Here is a 13155-nt window from a genome sequence, read left to right as displayed (position 1 = left end):
TAGGTAGATGGTGACTTTTCAAATGCTGTTAATATTTGTTTTAATAAAATCTGCCTTAACGACAATAAACAGAAGTGTGACGATACCCTTAAAGCGAATTTGTTTAAGGAATAATTTCTACAGATGCTTTTATTCTTAAATACAATAAATATTATGGTTCCATTTATCATATTAATTGATTGTGTGTTATTTCATGGACTAAGAGATAATTTTTGCTAATATAAATATATTTGTGGCTGGGATATTCTATTTTATAAACTACTAAGCCGCAGCTCGGAGTCAGGAAGTTGGCGGTGTGATACACCCGTGACTCGGAAAGCACGTAAAGCCGTTGGTCCTGCGCCTGATCTTTCTCCGGTCATGTTAGATTCCCGTCTCACCGGACTATAAGAGTGAAGGAACAGAGAGTGCACCTGTGTATTGCGCACACACTTTTGCACTATAACTTTTTCTCTGTACCTAGCTGATCTCCGTTGAGATCGGCCGCCATTGCCGAAATTCCGCTATGAGGTACTCATTCATTCATTTGATAACAATTCTCCGCAGTATCTCCTCGGGTAATAGAGCCAGCATCAGGACAGACAGTGGAAGCGCCGCTGGGACAGACGGTGGTGCTCAACTGCATCGTAAGCGGTGACCCGCCTCCCACCACGCACTGGGACAGGAACCTTACCATCCTTCAGAAACCACGTAAGTAGAACTAAAACAATAACAAGGAAGGAACAAAAAGAATAATAATTCGTTATTTAAATTAAAAGATCTCAATTCTATCTGTCAATTGAAAATGGCCTTAATCATTTTTTTAAGGAGGTATCAGTTTGTGTAAACAAAATCTAAGGTGGATAATTATTTTGGGCTTTTCAGAAGACGGAGTCGATGTTGAAAATAGCGTCAACGCTTCTTTTGCTAGGTAAGTGAGCTCTTGTGTCCATGGATACGTTAACCCTAAAGTATCATCACAACGAGGCAATATGGCGGTTTCTTAAAATATTTAAGATTCCCTATGAGCAACTACATTTCTTTCTGCCCCTTATTCCTTTCTATCGCTTCCTTTCCCTCTTTACATATCTCCGACAATCTTCTCGCAATTCCGTTACCACTTACTTCTTTTCTCTAATCTCTTTTCTCATTGTTCTATTTCTTATTCAGCCCACTATGCTTCTCTCCTCTTTCTGCCCTCTCTACATCTGTCCAGCTATTTATACATTATGAAACCCCTTATAAACCACAAGTATCTTCGCCAGACTGCTCCTGTTGAACAACGGTTCGTTGATGATCAGGAACGTGTCTGCGCAGCACGCGGACCGGTACGGCTGCACGGCCGGCAGCGCCGCAGGACTCGCCAGGAACGAGCTCACCCTCCTCGTTGTGCATCATGGTGAGTGTCAATTTGCTGAAGAGAATTTGCTGGTAGGATATATGTAGGGATATTACCATTCAGATCTCACTTTCTTCCAATAACTTTATTTTTATTAGAATTCGTACAAAACAAAAATCTTATCGTCTTTCATCGTAAAAACTGTCAATTTTGACAACTTACTGACATAAGAACAAAATCTGACACTGACAGCTAACAACGTAAAGGGTTGCAAGGAGAATAACGAAAATTAATTATACATTTTTTTCTTAAATCTACTAATTTCTCACAAATTATTCCGACATATATTTATGTCCTGAATAGCAGCTACCGTACACCAGCTGTTAAAACCCACCATAATGCCCCACGTAAGTGTCGCGTTTTGGGATCAGCCCGTAGGTTCCAACAGGTCCCAATTGTGTCTATTGCCTAGGGTCATTTCTCGTCAGTCGATATTTCATTGGACTTCTCTACTTACTATCAGGTACAGTAGGGTCACTTTGCAGTGAAAAAAATCTTTACCATCCTATACATTATAGACCAACAATGACTCGCTGGTGATAAGGGACAGGACGGTTAAGCAAAAACAACGAAATACTATAAGTAAAAATAAAATAAATGTTTTATTTTTCAGTGCAAGAATCAAGCGGAGTCGCGGGCAAAGCTGTTGTTGTATCGATATCCGTGGCGGGAGCGTACATGGTGCTGGTGCTCGCGCTGATGGTCTACTGCAGGAGACGAAGATTGCGAAGGAGGCAGAGAGGTAACATTTACCAATCTTTCAACTATGGACGTGTTCATTTTCCCAGGTGAGGAAGCCCGTGCCTTAAAAACCTCTCTTTTTCTCTCTTCCAAGCTATGAGTCCACATGGCGGTGAGGCCAGATTTTCCCGTTTTTCTTCTTCGCTCTATCCATGATGTCGTCGATGTTATCTTGGGACACCTGATATTCGCCCATATCCCTCAGCACTACTTCCTTCCACCTCGTCTTCGGTCTGCCTCTGTACCGTCTCGTCTCGGTATCCCGTTTCTCGAAAACAAAAAAAATCTATGTTCTATTATATTAATTCTATCATATTTCATAATTATGGAATTAAAAAATGGCTATAATTATGTTTTATGTAGACATTCGTTTTTTTCTTTTTTTTTCAAGTTATTTTTGGGGGATTATTTATATCCTATAACGGAGCCTGTGGATGTGTTGTTCGTTCATCTTCCCTAAAAGGAGAAAAATATGTAGCAATTATATGCAGCTATAACCATAAGGCAACCACACAAAATAAAAAATATAAATGCCCTCATTTAATTCTATGTCGTTGCTATTTCTAATTACCAGGCGTTTTTCCACTTTTTCATTTGGATGTATTTTACAGGTGAAAAAATGGAGTTGGAGATGGTAGACGGTCGCGAGAAGCTTGTGGAAGAGTGCGAAGACGACAAGGTGAAAGTGAACGGTGTGCCCGCGCAAAACGGCAGGCTGCTGCCGCAGGAGAAGGACAGTGGTATGTTGGGTATTTATTTATATATTAGATCGAATACTAATTATAAACAGTTTCATATCAAAAATAATAATAAATACATCTAAGTCTAAGTACATAAATATTCACAGCATTTACTAATTGTAGTCACTAATTTACATATAAATTATACTAGGATAAACTATCTTGTTATGTTGTAAAAACAACTGCAATAAAAAGAAGAAATGAACTAGTTAACAACAATATAATAATTAATTTGGTTACGAGAGCGTAGTGTTTGTCGACTCCAAGATTTTAATTTAGAAGTCCATTTGCCACACAATCTATACTATAATATCAGATAACTATATTATAATATCAGATATAAAATCTGCCCTAAATTGATAATTTATTTTGAAGGTTTAGGAAATAACCGTATCTTTACCCACAGGTCCGGATAACTCCGAAGTGTCAGCAGTATCGCGAGCGTCCAAAAAATCAGGACAATTCGACCGTCTGTCCGTACCGCGGAGTTTGATCGTCGAACAAATCGTATTAGGTGAGAATTTTTTATAGTAAAAGAGGTATACAGATTGCCTAGACGAATATCTGCAGGTTCAAAACACAAGCGCACACACCTATAAAATTTGTTTAAACTATGTGTATATTCTTTGTGAATTATTGCTTGCTTTTACGATGAAGGAAAACAGCGTGAGGAAACCTGCATACTTGAGAAATTCTCTATAGATATTTTGAGGGTGTGTAAAGTCTAGTAATCCGCACTAGGCCAGCGTGGTGGACTAAGGCCTAATCCCTTTCAGTAGTAGAGGAGGCCCGTGCCCAGCTGTGGGACAGTATGTAATACAGGACTGATATTATTATTATAATTATATAAAAGGGGTAAACGAGCAAGTGGATCGTATGGTAAGTGATAACCGTCGACCATCAAAAATAATACATGAATCATCGATATGTTGCCGGCGTTTGCAGTAGAAATATGTCATTACTATTATAATTTGTAGAATGCTTTGTATTTTTTTTACTGTTCTACTAAGAAACAAAAGCATTAACCAATCATTGATACATTCGTGTTGGGGTAAGCAATAAAATATGATGAAATACCCCATTTCATTATATGCTTGTATTTTTCCTTAAAACCCAATAAATAAATTACTTCTTCTGGCCAAAAGGATTGTTTTAGAATTTTACATGGTGAAAATACTAATACTAAAGCATTATTGATACAGGACTATATTATGCGTTGGAGCCAAAATTGAAGCATTATAGATGAAGTGCAATAGTATGCATGGCAATGTGCTCTCAAACAGAAATAAAATTACGAATGAACAAAGATATAGTCGAAGAGTACATACTTTTTTCATAACATCAGTTCATAACGATTTGGAAAAAGCTTTAAGACCTCAAACTACTAATTCAAAAACGAAAGTTATATCGCATTTATAACTCAATTATTACTCGCCTACAAAATGGGGTAAAAAATCAGAAATTGTGCGTTACTCCATCGTACCCAACCCAATCTGGAACATTTTTCCCACAATATCATACAGATATTGTGAGAAGAATTTGCCAAAAGGGTTTACAAGGTACCCCAATATAATGTCATTACACACCGTCTTACAACGGCTTCAAAAATTTATTATCTGTTCACTCAATTAGTTTTTGCGTGGGTACTAAATCAATATCAGATAATTGGTTTCAGTGTGACTCTAATACTGTACTGAAAAACCTTATAGAAAGCGGGTGATGCAAACGATAGCGCGATGTAATTCGACTGTGGCGCCATCTCTTGGTTTCGTTTGAAGTATGTGAATTAAAGTATATAGGGGATTTCGACGGTTTTGTTAACTTTGAGTGGGTTGAATTCTGATATTAACACTGGCTTATAAAACTAAATAAAATATTTTAAAATTTTGTGCAATATAGAGTTCACGGTGCGACAGTTAGCGAGATTGCCGGTACTGGAAATATCTATGAAAGTACGGGTGTTCATGAATTTTGGTTTTTATTTACCTCCACGTGCTACTTGCCCGTTTGTTTACTTTCTGTAATTATTCTATATATGTGAAAATTCCTTTTTATCCAAATGTATGCAAAGTTAAGCACTTTTAAAAAACATATGACGTGTTCGAAGGCGAGATTTGGCATAATTTAACTATCATGTCAAGAAGACTGCGAAAGAATAAAATTTATGTATAATATGTGTTACAAATATATTAAATTCAACGCTCTAATTTCGATCGCTGGAGACCTACCGATAATAATAATATTTTATGTGTTCATTTTGGTTTTTAAGCAACTACCCCATTGTATACAATGATTGTACGTTTGCCCTCAGGCCGAGGCGAGTTTGGTGAAGTATCCTTGGCTAAAGTTGATATCTGTCAAGTCAAAAAGCTTCGGAACCACGAAGTTACCGACACCGAGCCGAAGTTGAGACCAGTTTTAGTCAAAGTTCTCACTACTAAAGATGAGGTAACTCGTAATTTTCATCAGATTTTTTAAAAATAGAAAAGGTGTTGGATTCAATACATTTAGACCATAACTTATTACAAAATCTATGAATTTTTAGTTTTGTGCTCTAAAAGCTATAATTTGGCAACTGAATAGGGTAGTTGAGGACATTTTTAAAATATATTCATCAAAATTGTATTTCATCCAAAATCTTTTGGAAATTCAAACTCTACGCAACAATAAATAAGTTATAAAGTTTTGAAATTAGTCGGAAAGGGAAGTTGTCAAATTACAGTAATGGTGAAATGTGACGTCACCCAGTGCCACCGGCCATAATGCTGTGTGAGTGAGAAAAGGACGGCGCGATATTCCCACCACGTCTCCACTTTTGCTCCAACAATAATTCAAATATTATAAAATAACTACTGTTATTTTTCAACCAATTTTGATGCTGATTTCTTTTTTATATTATTTTTAATCATTATTATGTCTGTATGCTTGCTTTATAAAATAATAAATAATATAGGTAAATATAAGTAATCATTTGATTCCTATTTATTTTTAAGCGTAAAAATCATTTTTTGAATTTGATCATTATGTTTGATAATTTACTATGAAATGGTAAAGTAGACTCTAAGTTGATCAATATCGTTTTCGTTTGCAGGTACAACTTACGGAATTCCGTCGTCAATTGGATTTATTCAGTCGCGTAAAACACGCCAATATCGTGCGACTTATTGGACTCTGCAATGAATCTGAGCCTCACTGTATGCTACTGGAACATACTGACTGGGTAAGTAAGAAAGTGTGTGCACTGAGATATGATATACAAAATATATAGTCTTATGTCATATTTTTTCTTTTTTGTCGGCTAGGATTGGTATTTTTTTATCAAATATATTTTTTATGGGGTAAAAGAAAAAAATAGTTTTGTGTATGTTATGTGTTTGTGTGTAGTTATGTTGCAAAATTGTTTTTTTTTTGTTGTGTACATTAGTAATTGATAATTTGTAAGAAATCTCGACACTCTTATATTGTTCGGTATAATATAATTATATTTTTTTGATATCTTTTAATGCAATGGAAAATCTGTCATTTTTAATGATGAATTACCCCATCGTGTTTTTATCGTCTTAACAATTTATATACTCATTTTTTATTAAAGACTTACCCCCTTATTCATAGACGTTTTTTATCTAAGGACGGAGTAAAGCTGTGATAACAAGTCTGTTTCTCAGTGCTGACTGCATGGCAATCTTTGCAGTGCGTAGCGTGGCCGTTGTGATTGGTCAATATTGTTGTATCTCAATATTAGCCAATCACAACGGCCCTATGTTTGTTTGTCTGTTCCCTGTTTCAGTGCCGTTGGGCATTACAGCATTACTTCGTCCTTAGATAAAAAACGTCTATGAATAAGGGGGTTATTATTTTGTATCTTATCGTAATCATTTTTTTTTTCATTTCATTTACACGTTAATATTGTACTGCATGCGCGGTACGGCAGTGCTCATCCCTAGTCGGGCAAAATTATATAGGGTTTTTAATATTATCCCAGAGTCTGAAATGTGTGCTCGATATGGCGATACTCTTGCCCCTGATCATATCATGGATGCATCAGTAGTGCTGTTGTCGATCTCTTCGGGGATAAAAGCCATGAGTGCGTGCGATTATTATCGTCCCCCTTCCTCCCCTTCCTTATTCCCCCCAATCCCAACCTCCTTCCCCATTCCCTGTGACCCTGCTGTCGTTAAGCCGGGGAGCCCAGTATCCCATTCGCGGGGCTCCTTCGGTGTTGACAGCAGAATACGAAAAAAAAACCGTATCGTCGACGCAGGGCGACCTGAAGACGTTCCTGGTGGCGACGCGCACGGCGGAGGAGGCGGCGGAGTACGAGTCCCGCGTCGGGCGCCCGCAGGCGCGGCCCGCGGCGCGCGGCGGCTCCGCGGCGCTGTCGGCGCAGCAGGCGGCCGTGCTGAGCGCGCAGCTCGCGCACGCCGCGCGCGCGCTCGCCGCCGACCGACTCACGCACCGGTACAACATCTACTGCACTCATACTATTGTACTCCTCACGGGTGGGGCGGCCCCAGGCGCGGCCCGCGGCGCTGTCGGCGCAGCAGGCGGCCGTGCTGAGCGCGCAGCTCGCGCACGCCGCGCGCGCGCTCGCCGCCGACCGACTCACGCACCGGTACAACATCTACTGCACTCATACTATTGTACTCCTCACGGGTGGGGCGGCCCCAGGCGCGGCCCGCGGCGCTGTCGGCGCAGCAGGCGGCCGTGCTGAGCGCGCAGCTCGCGCACGCCGCGCGCGCGCTCGCCGCCGACCGACTCACGCACCGGTACAACATCTACTGCACTCATACTATTGTACTCCTCACGGGTGGGGCGGCCCCAGGCGCGGCCCGCGGCGCTGTCGGCGCAGCAGGCGGCCGTGCTGAGCGCGCAGCTCGCGCACGCCGCGCGCGCGCTCGCCGCCGACCGACTCACGCACCGGTACAACATCTACTGCACTCATACTATTGTACTCCTCACGGGTGGGGCGGCCCCAGGCGCGGCCCGCGGCGCTGTCGGCGCAGCAGGCGGCCGTGCTGAGCGCGCAGCTCGCGCACGCCGCGCGCGCGCTCGCCGCCGACCGACTCACGCACCGGTACAACATCTACTGCACTCATACTATTGTACTCCTCACGGGTGGGGCGGCCCCAGGCGCGGCCCGCGGCGCTGTCGGCGCAGCAGGCGGCCGTGCTGAGCGCGCAGCTCGCGCACGCCGCGCGCGCGCTCGCCGCCGACCGACTCACGCACCGGTACAACATCTACTGCACTCATACTATTGTACTCCTCACGGGTGGGGCGGCCCCAGGCGCGGCCCGCGGCGCTGTCGGCGCAGCAGGCGGCCGTGCTGAGCGCGCAGCTCGCGCACGCCGCGCGCGCGCTCGCCGCCGACCGACTCACGCACCGGTACAACATCTACTGCACTCATACTATTGTACTCCTCACGGGTGGGGCGGCCCCAGGCGCGGCCCGCGGCGCTGTCGGCGCAGCAGGCGGCCGTGCTGAGCGCGCAGCTCGCGCACGCCGCGCGCGCGCTCGCCGCCGACCGACTCACGCACCGGTACAACATCTACTGCACTCATACTATTGTACTCCTCACGGGTGGGGCGGCCCCAGGCGCGGCCCGCGGCGCTGTCGGCGCAGCAGGCGGCCGTGCTGAGCGCGCAGCTCGCGCACGCCGCGCGCGCGCTCGCCGCCGACCGACTCACGCACCGGTACAACATCTACTGCACTCATACTATTGTACTCCTCACGGGTGGGGCGGCCCCAGGCGCGGCCCGCGGCGCTGTCGGCGCAGCAGGCGGCCGTGCTGAGCGCGCAGCTCGCGCACGCCGCGCGCGCGCTCGCCGCCGACCGACTCACGCACCGGTACAACATCTACTGCACTCATACTATTGTACTCCTCACGGGTGGGGCGGCCCCAGGCGCGGCCCGCGGCGCTGTCGGCGCAGCAGGCGGCCGTGCTGAGCGCGCAGCTCGCGCACGCCGCGCGCGCGCTCGCCGCCGACCGACTCACGCACCGGTACAACATCTACTGCACTCATACTATTGTACTCCTCACGGGTGGGGCGGCCCCAGGCGCGGCCCGCGGCGCTGTCGGCGCAGCAGGCGGCCGTGCTGAGCGCGCAGCTCGCGCACGCCGCGCGCGCGCTCGCCGCCGACCGACTCACGCACCGGTACAACATCTACTGCACTCATACTATTGTACGAGTCACGGGTGGGGCGGCCCCAGGCGCGGCCCGCGGCGCTGTCGGCGCAGCAGGCGGCCGTGCTGAGCGCGCAGCTCGCGCACGCCGCGCGCGCGCTCGCCGCCGACCGACTCACGCACCGGTACAACATCTACTGCACTCATACTATTGTACTCCTCACGGGTGGGGCGGCCCCAGGCGCGGCCCGCGGCGCTGTCGGCGCAGCAGGCGGCCGTGCTGAGCGCGCAGCTCGCGCACGCCGCGCGCGCGCTCGCCGCCGACCGACTCACGCACCGGTACAACATCTACTGCACTCATACTATTGTACACCTCTCTGTTTGTCAGCCCCAGGCGCGGCCCGCGGCGCTGTCGGCGCAGCAGGCGGCCGTGCTGAGCGCGCAGCTCGCGCACGCCGCGCGCGCGCTCGCCGCCGACCGACTCACGCACCGGTACAACATCTACTGCACTCATACTATTGTACTCCTCACGGGTGGGGCGGCCCCAGGCGCGGCCCGCGGCGCTGTCGGCGCAGCAGGCGGCCGTGCTGAGCGCGCAGCTCGCGCACGCCGCGCGCGCGCTCGCCGCCGACCGACTCACGCACCGGTACAACATCTACTGCACTCATACTATTGTACTCCTCACGGGTGGGGCGGCCCCAGGCGCGGCCCGCGGCGCTGTCGGCGCAGCAGGCGGCCGTGCTGAGCGCGCAGCTCGCGCACGCCGCGCGCGCGCTCGCCGCCGACCGACTCACGCACCGGTACAACATCTACTGCACTCATACTATTGTACGAGTCACGGGTGGGGCGGCCCCAGGCGCGGCCCGCGGCGCTGTCGGCGCAGCAGGCGGCCGTGCTGAGCGCGCAGCTCGCGCACGCCGCGCGCGCGCTCGCCGCCGACCGACTCACGCACCGGTACAACATCTACTGCACTCATACTATTGTACTCCTCACGGGTGGGGCGGCCCCAGGCGCGGCCCGCGGCGCTGTCGGCGCAGCAGGCGGCCGTGCTGAGCGCGCAGCTCGCGCACGCCGCGCGCGCGCTCGCCGCCGACCGACTCACGCACCGGTACAACATCTACTGCACTCATACTATTGTACGAGTCACGGGTGGGGCGGCCCCAGGCGCGGCCCGCGGCGCTGTCGGCGCAGCAGGCGGCCGTGCTGAGCGCGCAGCTCGCGCACGCCGCGCGCGCGCTCGCCGCCGACCGACTCACGCACCGGTACAACATCTACTGCACTCATACTATTGTACGAGTCACGGGTGGGGCGGCCCCAGGCGCGGCCCGCGGCGCTGTCGGCGCAGCAGGCGGCCGTGCTGAGCGCGCAGCTCGCGCACGCCGCGCGCGCGCTCGCCGCCGACCGACTCACGCACCGGTACAACATCTACTGCACTCATACTATTGTACGAGTCACGGGTGGGGCGGCCCCAGGCGCGGCCAGACCGACTCAATCATCATAAACCTTTATAAACATATATTTCCTTCTCAATATAAACGAAAATGAACCTTAAAATTCATAATTTCAGGGACATAGCGGCTCGCAACTGCGTGATCTCATCGAAGCTCCACCTGAAGCTGTCTCACGCGGCCCTCACCCGCGGACCCGATTCGCACGAATACTATAAAATGCACGACCAGGTACTTTCACTACTTCACTACACATATCTATACTATTATATAAAGCTGAAGAGTTTATTTGTTTGTTTGTTTGTTTGTTTGAACGCGCTAATCTTAGGAACTACCGGTCCAAACTGAAAAATTCTTTTTGCGTTGAATAGCCCTATGTTCGTGGAGTGCTATAGGCTATATATCATCACGCTATACCCAATAGGAGCGGAGCAGTAATACCTAATCTCAGGAACTACTGGTCCGAACTGAAAAATTCTTTTTGCGTTGGATAGCCCTTTGTTCGTGGATTGCTATAGGCTATATATCATCACGCTATACCCAATAGGAGCGGAGCAGTAATGGCCAATCTCAGGAACTACCGGTCCAAACTGAAAAATTCTTTTTGCGTTGGATAGCCTTTTGTTCGTGGAGTGCTATAGGCTATATATCATCACGCTATACCCAATAGGAGCAGAGCAGTAATGGCTAATCTCAGGAACTACCGGTTCGAACTAAAAATTCATTTTGTATTGGATAGCCTTTTGTTCGTGAAGTGCTATAGGCTATATATCATCACGCTATGACCAATAGGAGCAGAGCAGTAATGCCTAATCTCAGAAACTAGGAGTTTGAACTGAATAATTCTTTTTGTGTTGGATAGCCCTTTGTTCCTGGAATGCTATAGGCAATATATATCATCACGCTATGCCCAATAGGAGCGGAGCAGTAATCGCTAATCTCAGGAACTACCGGTTCGAACTGAAAAATATTTTTGTGTTGGATAGCCCTTTGTTTCTGGAGTGCTATAGGTTATATATCGTCACGCTATGACCAATAGGAGCGGAGCAGTAATGAAACATGATGCAAAAACGGGGACAATTTATTATTTTTGAGAGCTTCTGTTGCGTGCGCTGCGTAAACGGTTAAAGTTATGCAAGAATAATGTATGACGGGATTGTTCCTCTTAAAAATTTCTACAAAAATATATCATAAAACAAAGTCCCCCGCTGCATCGGTCTGCCCGAACGTGTTAAACTCAAAAACTACCCAACGTATTAGGATAAAATTTGGTATGGAGACAGTTTGAGACCTTGGGAAGAACATAGGCTCCCGGGAAAATATATAGCGTGACTTTTATAACGGAAAACTTTAGTCCGAAAAACTTTATAACGCGGGCGGAGCCGCGGGCAAAAGCTAGTTACCTTAAAAAAGTATAAAACACAAAACGACTGTTAGCTATTGAGGTATATTCATTAAGTATCTTTCCTCTATGGACCACTCTATGATGATATCCTTTGAGCGAGTATTTTGCTCTCATTCAGTAATTGTCATGTTTTTAAATGTCTCTTAGGTGATACCGTTGCGTTGGCTGCCACAAGAAGCGGTCATGGAGGGCGAGTACTCCACCAAATCTGATGTCTACATGTTCGCTGCAACTGTTTGGGAGGTACGAAAATATATTTTTTTTAGATTATGAACGCCTACTGTAGTCTCGTTGATCTATTCCCTAATGACCATGTATAAATGTGGATTAGTAGGCCTGGGTTTAAATATCAAAAAGTTTTGAATGCGATGAATTCAAGGTGAAAATGGACTAGGTAGTTAAACTGCAACTGGAAAATAGCAAAGTACGGAGCAAAACCGTTAGTACAGCTAAAAATGTTATAAAAACCTTCATTTGTAGAAGTTTCTCAATGCATCTAACCATTAACCCTTAAATTCTAAAACCATAATTATCCACAGATCTACACAAAAGCCGAGCTGCCGTTCGCGAAGCTGAACGATAACTCAGTGCTGGAGCGACTCAAGGCTGGTACACTCGAGTGGACCATACCCGCCACCATGCCCGAGGCTTTGGGGTCGTTGCTCGTGAGTACTTTGAGGTTTTTATGGGTTTTAGGCGACAAGTCATTGTCAGAGTAGAGGGCTGTAGGTGATAAGTCATATTCAGAGTAAAGGGCTGTAGGTGATAAGTCATATTCAGAGTAAAGGGCTGTAGGTGATAAGTCATAGTCAGAGTAAAGGGCTGTAGGTGATAAGTCATAGTCAGAGTAGAGGGCTGTAGGTGATAAGTCATAGTCAGAGTAGAGGGCTGTAGGTGATAAGTCATAGTCAGAGTAAAGGGCTGTAGGTGATAAGTCATAGTCAGAGTAGAGGGCTGTAGGTGATAAGTCATAGTCAGAGTAGAGGGCTGTAGGTGATAAGTCATAGTCAGAGTAAAGGGCTGTAGGTGATAAGTCATAGTCAGAGTAGAGGGCTGTAGGTGATAAGTCATAGTCAGAGTAGAGGGCTGTAGGTGATAAGTCATAGTCAGAGTAGAGGGCTGTAGGTGATAAGTCATAGTCAGAGTAGAGGGCTGTAGGTGATAAGTCATAGTCAGAGTAAAGGGGTGTAGGTGATAAGTCATAGTCAGAGTAGAGGGCTGTAGGTGATAAGTCATAGTCAGAGTAGAGGGCTGTAGGTGATAAGTCATAGTCAGAGTAAAGGGGTGTAGGTGACAGGTCATAGTCCGAATAATAAACTATA

General features: G+C 47.0%; 1 protein-coding gene across 1 annotated transcript in view; it reads left to right on the top strand.

Annotated features, from left to right (window-relative positions):
- LOC115454130 (tyrosine-protein kinase-like otk) overlaps positions 1-13155 on the top strand; it is a 62221-nt gene that overhangs the window by 43972 nt on the left and 5094 nt on the right. Inside the window, exons 6-17 of the mRNA XM_037437138.1 lie at positions 547-690; positions 865-910; positions 1245-1378; positions 1992-2120; positions 2731-2859; positions 3266-3373; positions 5171-5307; positions 5951-6079; positions 7121-7317; positions 10548-10659; positions 11981-12076; positions 12373-12498. Of these exons, the coding sequence (XP_037293035.1) occupies positions 547-690; positions 865-910; positions 1245-1378; positions 1992-2120; positions 2731-2859; positions 3266-3373; positions 5171-5307; positions 5951-6079; positions 7121-7317; positions 10548-10659; positions 11981-12076; positions 12373-12498 (1487 nt within the window). The remainder of the gene's footprint in view (positions 1-546; positions 691-864; positions 911-1244; positions 1379-1991; positions 2121-2730; positions 2860-3265; positions 3374-5170; positions 5308-5950; positions 6080-7120; positions 7318-10547; positions 10660-11980; positions 12077-12372; positions 12499-13155) is intronic.

The sequence above is a fragment of the Manduca sexta genome, chromosome 2 (genome assembly GCF_014839805.1).
Source record: "Manduca sexta isolate Smith_Timp_Sample1 chromosome 2, JHU_Msex_v1.0, whole genome shotgun sequence".
NCBI lineage: Eukaryota > Metazoa > Arthropoda > Insecta > Lepidoptera > Sphingidae > Manduca > Manduca sexta.
The sequence above is the reverse complement of the archived record's forward strand: the minus strand, read 5'-3'. Positions and strand labels throughout refer to the sequence as shown.